General features: G+C 50.5%; 1 protein-coding gene across 2 annotated transcripts in view; it reads left to right on the top strand.

Moving 5' to 3' along the window:
* VDR (vitamin D receptor) overlaps nucleotides 1-8,531 on the top strand; it is a 61,555-nt gene that overhangs the window by 37,763 nt on the left and 15,261 nt on the right. For both annotated transcript variants that reach the window (XM_023231197.2, XM_023231201.1), the window contains exon 4: nucleotides 1,568-1,698. In XM_023231197.2, coding sequence (XP_023086965.1) covers nucleotides 1,568-1,698 — 131 coding nt within the window. The remainder of the gene's footprint in view (nucleotides 1-1,567; nucleotides 1,699-8,531) is intronic.

Here is an 8,531-nt window from a genome sequence, read left to right as displayed (position 1 = left end):
TTTTTGTTTTTTGGTTTTTGTTTTTTTCAGACAGGGTCTTGCTCGGTTGCCCAGGCTAGAGTGGAGTGGCATGATCTCGGCCCACTGCAACCTCTGCCTCCTGGGTTCAAGCAATTCTCCTGCCTCAGCCCCCAGCCCCCAAGTAGCTGGGACTACAGGCATGCACCATCATGGCCAACTAATTTTTGTATTTTTAGTAGAGACGGGGTTTTGGCATGTTGGCCAGGCTGGTCTCGAACTCCTGACCTCAGATGATCCGCCCACCTCGGCCTCTCAGAGTGCTAGGATTACAGGCGTGAGCCACCGTGCCCAGCTCTAGTTTTCTGTTCCTGCAGAGTTCCTGCTTTCTCTTCCTTTCAAAAATCCAAGGCCAGGCCTCAGGATTTCCACCTGCTTGTCTGGCCCCTTCTATTTCTGGGCAGGTTCTGGGATGTCTAGAGCTATGGTTTGGGCCTTTTCTCCCTTCCATGTGCATGTCTATCCCCAGAACAGGAGCTATTCCTGTCACAGGTCTCTAGACTCTAGAAGACTTCATGCTGAGACTAGCATCCTTACTTCTCATAGCAGCTCATTAAATGTTACTATGCTGGCTACTCTGGAGATTTCAATATTTAAAAAGGTTTTTTCTAGGGAAATGCACTTGCGTTATTTCCTGTGTAATTTTTTAAAATGGGAAGGGGAGCAGAGTACTGTAAAAGTAAGTATAAGAGTCAGGGTGTGACCGGGCGTGGTGGCTCACACCTGTAATCCCAGCACTTTGGGAGGCCGAGGCAGGTGGATCATGAGGTTAGGAGATTGAGACCAACCTGGCTAACACGGTGAAACCCCATCTCTACTAAAAATACAAAAGAAAATTAACCGGGCGTGGTGGCGGGCGCCTGTAGTCCCAGCTATTCAGGAGGCTGAGGCAGGAGAATGGTGTGAACCAGGGAGGTGGAGTTTTCAGTGAGCTGAGTGAGGCACTACACTGCAGCCTGGGTGACAGAGCGAGACTCCATCTCAAAAAAAAAAAAAAAAAAAAGAATCGGGGCATGGGGCACAGTGGCTCACACTTGTAATCCCAGCGCTGTGGGAAGCCTAGGAGAGGGGATTGCTTCAGCCCAGGAGTTCCAGACTAGCCTGGACAACATAGTGAGACCCCATCTTTATAAAAAAATCAAAAAATCAGCCAGGCATGGTGGTATGCACCTGTAGTCCCAGCTACACTGGAGGCTGAAGCAGGAGGATTACTTGAACCCAGGAGGTCTAGACTGCAGTGAGCCGAGATCATGCCACTGCACTTCAGCCTGGGCTACAAAGCAACACCCTGTTTCCACAAAAAAAAAACAAAAATTAAAAGAAAAAAAGTAAGTACAAGCCATGATGGGAGCTGGGCAGGCAATGAAAGGAGAAGTAAGAATCGTTTGGTGCCCAACCTAGAGGTAAGAGTGGCTGGCAGCTGGGGTGGGCCCCATGTCCTCTGTTGGAGAAATGGAGACCAGGGGGCCCAGAAGACAGGTCTCCGTGGTCACAGGGCAAGGAGCCAGAAGTTCAGTGACCCAGGGCAGGCTGTGTGCTCTCTCGGCAGGCGAAGCATGAAGCGGAAGGCACTATTCACCTGCCCTTTCAACGGGGACTGCCGCATCACCAAGGACAACCGGCGCCACTGCCAGGCCTGCCGGCTCAAACGCTGTGTGGACGTCGGCATGATGAAGGAGTGTGAGTGTCCAGGGGCTGGGTGGGGTTTGGGCCTGAGCTGGAGTCAGGGAAAGGCCTTGGCCACTCTCCTGCAAGTTTGGGCGGAGGGTCTGCCTGGCCCTTCCTGTGTAGCTGCCAGCGTCTGGGGCCAGGGCCGCATGGGACCAGCAGCTGGTGACAAGGCAGCTGGAAGTCCAGGGTCAGATGCACTCAGTGGCCCTGTGCACCTCTCGAGGATCTGTGTGTTGGTGTCAGAGGCCCTGGAAGGGTCCCTCCAGAGTGGAGCCTGAGAGGAAGGAGAGGCAGGACACTGCCGTCAAGAGTCCCTTCTACTCCTGGGTCAGGGTCTTCCTCCAGGATGCCATTCTTTTTTCATAGCTCCCTGTTACCTGGACCGAGAGGGAAGAATGAGGTTCAAGGACCCCCAGGTTCTCGGGGCTTGGGGAGAGAGGGCTGCTGTGGGTTGGGAAGGGCAGGAGTGATGGGGAGAATTAGTATTCAGAGCATAGCTGGCATCCACGTTCTGTCCCACCCCAGCCTCCCAGCCTCTCTGGCGCCTTGAACAGATCTGAGGGCTTGTGCCAGGGAGAGACCAGGAGGAAAGAGTCTGCCAGAGGACGCACTGGGTTCTAGGACGACCCTCTGAATCCAGATGGAGAAAGAGGAGTGATTCTATAGAACTTCCTGTCCCACTCTGGGGTTGGAGAAGATCAACGTGGCATCTTTACATGGATATTCTGACCCACCACTGAAAACAACACTTGAACTTTGCATCGGAGCTCTAGGACAGTTATTTGGTAACTAGAGTAGCCACTGAATTCAGCAGATGCTGGGAGGGGCCAGCCAGGTCCTCTCTGGGCTGGAGCACGGCCAGCTGGGCATGGGTGCCCTCTGCACACTCGTTCCTTGCTCTCCTTCTCTTGCTCACTCCTGTCTGCTGTCTGCATCCAGATCCCCACCAGGCCCTAGGACAGAACGCAGGCCCCCCTAGCTGTGTGTCTGAGGAGTCGGAGTGGGGCGGGAATGTTGCTGAGATGCAGACCCTCCTGGCTATGGGACCGCATGGGGTGGTGGGGAATGGGGAGAGGTCAGGTAACAGGAAGATGTGTCAGGGACAGAGGAAGAGTCACAGGACAGGGCTTAGAGGATAGCAAATTTCTTCCTTAATGAGAATAAAATGTCTCTGTTGTTGGGACACAGAGGCAGAGCTGAGGCCCTCACCCTGGGCCTCCTCTTTGGGCCTTGACCTAGGATCCTCTTCTGTGGGTCACGATTCCTCCCTCCTCATCTGGTGGCTCCACAGCCAACACTGGCAGCCCTGGAAGGTATTTCCAGGGCTGTGGTTTCTCCGCACCTCCACAGTGTGCAGGCCTGGGCACGCTGATCTCTCCTACCCTAGTCCCTGCCACGCCCTGGCTCCTGTGTTTATCCTGAAGAGAGCAAGAAGTGGAGGCTGGAGGCCTGGGTGCCTTATGGGGCTTCACACACATTCTCAGTGGGCCCTGCTCAGGGTGAGGCATTAGGGTGGGCACCAACAAGGTGTGCTCAGTGCAGTCCCATCTCCACAGAGAAGATAGCCTCTGCAAAGCAGGGAGCCTGGTTTCTAAAGCTCCAGCTAACCAAGACTGGCACGAGATTCCACTGCTGCAGTTCGTAAGGCACTGCTGCAGGAGTTCCCCTCAGGGCCAAGCTCACTGATGCCCAAGAGGCCCCTCTCCTACCTCAGGAGGAAGAGGATGTCCTACTGACTTAGAATAGAAGGATCATCTGAGATTCAGAAAGGTAAAGACCTCAGGACTGGGATCAGAAAGCAAGTTGGTAGCCAAGCTGGGACTAGAATCAGACTTCACGTCCCCTTCTACCTGCCTCCTGGTCCTCATAGACAGCGCTGCATCCGTGGTGAAGAGCAGCACCAGCCTGGGGTAAATCAGAGGGCACTGCCCAGGAGCACCCTACCACGTGGGAACCCAGCAGCCCAGGAGCGATGCCCATCCCATCCCTAAATCAACGCTATGTGTCAGCCACCCCCACCCCAGCCTAATTCTCTCCTGTGGAGTCCTATGTCCCCATCCTGCTGTATGCCCAAGGCAGCTTCTCACCACACCACCCTCCTCATCCCAGTGCAGGGAGCGGTACTGAGTTCCAGATGGGCTGGGGGAGCAGGGATCCAGTTAAAACAGAAATGTCCTGGTGCTTTTTACTTTCCCAAAGGGAAGATCGTCCAGGAAGAGACATCATTCCCAGCTTCAGGTTAGCCCAGCTTTAGGAGGCCTTGCCAGTGTGAAGTCCTCCAGCCTCAGAACCCTGGGAGAGCTGCTCATTTCTTATCTGGGCTGGATTTTGTCCCCAAGGCATAGCATCCCAGAGACAATTGAGTATCTCAATATTTGTAAAACCACAGGAAGGAAGCTAAAAGCCCAGGCTCCTGATGGCGGGGCAGGAAGATGGGCCTTCCATAGAAGAGGCACAGGAAGGGAAAGGATGAGGACAGAAACCCCGTGTGCTGACCATCTACTATGAGTCAGATAACGCGTCAGGCACTTGCATTTTCGTCTGAAATTCTCACAATACTCCCTAAATATGTAAATACTTTTATTTTTTCGATAGCTGAGGAAGCTCAGAGGAATTAAAATATCATGGCTCTGAGCTATTAAGATGATGGTATCAGCATTCATTCTAATCTAGGTCTGTCTGCTTCCAAAGCTCAGGCTTGTGGGCCACACCCGAGGCAGCCTCTCGTGGCCCCAGTGGGTCGGAGCTCACTCCATTATGCATTTCCAGGCACTTTCACATGCTCTAAGAGATGGACTGAAGAGAGCTTGGTCCCACCAAAGACTCAATTTCTCTCTTTTCCGTTCTTAGTTGACTTTATACCCTGGGAACCCAAGAAATGTCCCGAGCTCTTGCTTTTTGCTTATACTATACCTGTCCTGCACAGAACCACACATTATGGTAACTTGTTTGATGTTTTTACAGACGTATGTCTTTTCTCCCTGGTGTTAGCAAAGTACCTGGCACATAGTAGGTGCTCAATAAATGTGTGGAACAAATTAATATTAGCTCCTCATTATGCTTTTTTCTCTCTGTATATCTTCCACAGATCTATATAGATCAGTAAGATTCTCCCAAACCTGATCATGTCTGTGCCATTCATTTGGAAAAATTTTATGTCGTCTTCCTGTGGTTGTTCTTAGGCCATCCTTGGCATCTTGAAATGTTTTCAAATTGTTTATGTTGCAGATCTTGACTTCGTTAGGGAGAGACCACGTCTTGCATGGGAATAACTTGCGCAAAATTATTTCACACTGAGCAAGGAGCTTAAAAGGAAGTCAAAAAAAACTTCTGAGCAACCATGTAGGTTTTACAAAGTCCATATGCCAAAACTCATGCACTTCAGACACCTAATCACCAAAGAGTCCAACACTCTTTCAGAATCTGTTTACTCTTATTCTAGGTCAATGGCTTCATATATTATATAGTGTCTTCCTACATGATAGTGATGACATTTTAGGTTCAATCCATTGAAAAAATGATAAGAAGTTTCCTATGAAATTAACAAGCTTTTTAAACAAATTATTTCATGAATCACAGGCATTCGCGTATGTGAAAGACTTTAGACTTATTCAGTCCTCCAGCAATGTTGCCTTGCAGAAAGCTTATGGATTAGGCCTGTTTGAAACTGCTAGATCTCAGCATTTCTTCCTCTATTACCTGCATAGAAGATGATGGTTGCTATTTGATGCAAGTGACTTGGAGGAATCATGTTATAGGGTTAAACTTGAACTTTCTTTGTCTCTTTAAAGTAGGTAATTTACAAGCTTTGTGATTTAATTTTATTTTCACACTCTTCAGATGGATTGGAACACAACGTGTGTCAAAACTCCATGGCTGAAAGCCAAGGTCCGCCTATATCCAGATGTAATCAGCCACAGTAGAGGCTAGTGGTTATGATCTTCCACTCCAGAACCAGACTGCCCAGGTCTAAATACCAGTTTCACCACTGTTAGCTGTGTGACTTTGAGAAAGGTAGAAAGCCTCTCTGGGCCTCAGCTCCCTCATCTGCTAAATGGGAGTAACAATAGCACCTGCCTTAAAGGGTTGTCATGAGGACTAAATATATGAGTTAATATACAAAAAGCTCTTAGAATAGTGCCTTGTAGATAGAAAAAGTCTATATGTGCTATCCAGCATTAAGAATATTTTCCTTTTATTACATCAAACTTGATCACCGGAACTTCTAGCTCCCAAGAGATCAAAAGGAAGTCTTAAGGGGTAGAAAGGCACACTCCCAGAGGCAGACACCAATAAGAAGAGACAACGCATAGCTTAACAGAGAGGTGGACACTGGAAGCAAGAAAAGTAGCCCAAGAACTCCAAAGCCCAGCACGCCGAGCCATGCATGCTGCCCAGCACGCTGCCCCGTGCGGGGCAGACAGCCTCCGACAACTCCGAGGCCGTAACCTTGTCCTGCAGTGTTCAGTAATTATTCAGAATGATACCTCTGAATCATCAGGGAAAGGTTATATGACGTTAAAAGTGTTCCGTTACAAGGTTTTCTATCTTGAAAATCTTTCCATAACAATTGTTTCAATAAAAGAGGTCAGCTTTGCTCAGCTCTCTGGTGTGCCAGGTGCCATTCCCTACATTGCAGGAGACAAGCAGCACTGGAGTACTCACTAGCCTTTCCTGAGCCAGGAAAATGATTTGCACACAGTTGGTGTAATCTGTGTGGATGCATTTGATGTTTGGTGTCAGACTATTGAGCAGACACCACAGCCAGGTAGCCCATCCGGTCTAGCCTTTATGGGGAAAATATAAGAATTATAAAACAAAGGCCGGGAGTGGTAGCTCGCGCCTGTAATCTCAGCACTTTGGGAAGCCAAGGCGGGCAGATCACCTGAGGTCAGGAGTTTGAGACCAGCCTGGCCAACATGGTGAAACCCCGTCTCTACTAAAAATACAAAAAAATTAGCCGGACGTGGTGGCATGTGCCTATAAACCCAGGTACCCTGGAGCCTGAGGCAGGAGAATAGCTTAGAACTCCAGGGGGTGGAGGTTGCAGTGAGCCAAGATGGTGCCACTGTACTCCAGCCTGGGTAGTAGAGCAAGACTCTGTCTCAAAAGAAAGAAAGAAAGAAAGAGAGAGAGAGGAAGGAAGGAAGGAAGGAAGGAAGGAAGGAAGGAAGGAAGGAAGGAAGGAAGGAGAGAGAAAGAATTGTAAGACATGGACCCTGCCCTTAAGTAACTAGTAATCTAGAGAAAGAGACTTTGAACTTCTTGGGCTCCCTCCGTAGGTAATGAATTGAAACCTGTGCTAACCATGAGTCTTACAGAGCAGAAGATAATTGGGTGTCAATGTGTGTGGGAAAGACTAAATATGTAGCAGGCATAGGAAATGAGGCTCAGCAGAAGAAAACAAGGCTCAGTGCAGTTCAGGGCAATCAAGAAATGCTTCACAGAAAAAGATGGCTATGATGTAGGCACTGAAGAACTGATAGGACTCATACAGGTATTGGGGAGAGGAGACCCAGCTGGACAGGCACCCAGCACAACTGGAAATGCAGGGGCAAGTATGAGCAGGTCATGTTCCCAGGCCAGCAGCAATGCCAGTGTGCCCAGAACAGAGGCTGTGTCCAGAAGCACTAAGACATGAAGTAGGAAAGTTAGTAAGAAGCCAACATTAGTTTGGACGTGGTCAGTAGTAGGGGCCGGGAAAAGTATCTGGGCAGGAGAATGGCCTCACAGAATCACTGGAAAGTTAGCAAAGTCCAGTCAGGCTGAGCTACATGCCTGTAGACACCATGGTGTGGCTGGCAGAAACAGGCCTCTCTAACTCCTCTGGTCCCCAGGTGAGCAGGAAAGACAAGACACCTAATCTTGGGCTCCCCAAGTGAGGGCTTACCCCCATTGCCTTCCCTGGATGCTCCCTGCCCCTTCCTCTCCCACCCTGCCTGACCTGGTAGGGTCTGTGCAGACACCCACTGTGGGAGGAGAGTTGGCAGCTGTTTGGGCAGGTAAGTCAGTCACCTGGGCGTGGTCTACTCCCAGGCTCCCCGTGGAGGGAAGCACCATCTCTTACAGTAACACTCACTTTCCTGCCATGCCTGTGGCACTGGCTGTCCACTCCCACCCAGCATAGGCTCTTCCTCACCCCCTACCAACTTATCTCGTCCTCCCCCTACCTGAGGACCTGGGCCAATGGACCTTTCTCGAAGCCTGGAACTCACCCACCCTGGGCTTCTGGTTCCTTTCCCTGCTCTTGTGAAACTCCCCAGTTCTGTGGGCAGATGCCCTGGCAGCACCAGCACCGAGCAAGTAGCTACAGGCCAAGGGCCCTGGTGCCCACTCCTGCCGTCAGCGCTCAGCAAGCCACAGCCAGGAGGTCTGTTTGCCCAGCCACTGTGCCAGGCACCTCTTCTCCCAGCATCCTCCCAACCCCCACAGCTACCCCAGCACAGGGAGGCAGGCACAAGCCTGCAGGTGGTGTTGGAGCTCTCTACGGCCCGACACCCTGATTAGTGGCTGGAGAGAACTTCCAAGATTAGAGCTGCAAGGCCTCACCCTTTGGGGCCTTCAAAAGGACTTGAAAACTTCCATGGACAGAAATGTCAAGGCTGTACAGGCTGGAGGAGGAGTGGTTTTGCAGAGAACCAAAGAGGCCTAGTCTTTCTGTATTCCACAGTCCCATGTCTGGAAACTTGGATGTGGAGATAGCCACACAGAGGCGTCCTCTCCACATCTCACTTCCAGCGCTGTGAGAGCTCTGGCATCCTTTCTCCACTCTGATGTCTTCTTCAGGTTCATGGAACATCAGGGTAGAGGAGAGATGAGAACTAACATTTCGTGAGCATCTG

The sequence above is a fragment of the Piliocolobus tephrosceles genome, chromosome 10 (genome assembly GCF_002776525.5).
Source record: "Piliocolobus tephrosceles isolate RC106 chromosome 10, ASM277652v3, whole genome shotgun sequence".
Lineage (NCBI taxonomy): Eukaryota > Metazoa > Chordata > Mammalia > Primates > Cercopithecidae > Piliocolobus > Piliocolobus tephrosceles.
This window is presented reverse-complemented; position numbering and strand designations above follow the sequence as displayed.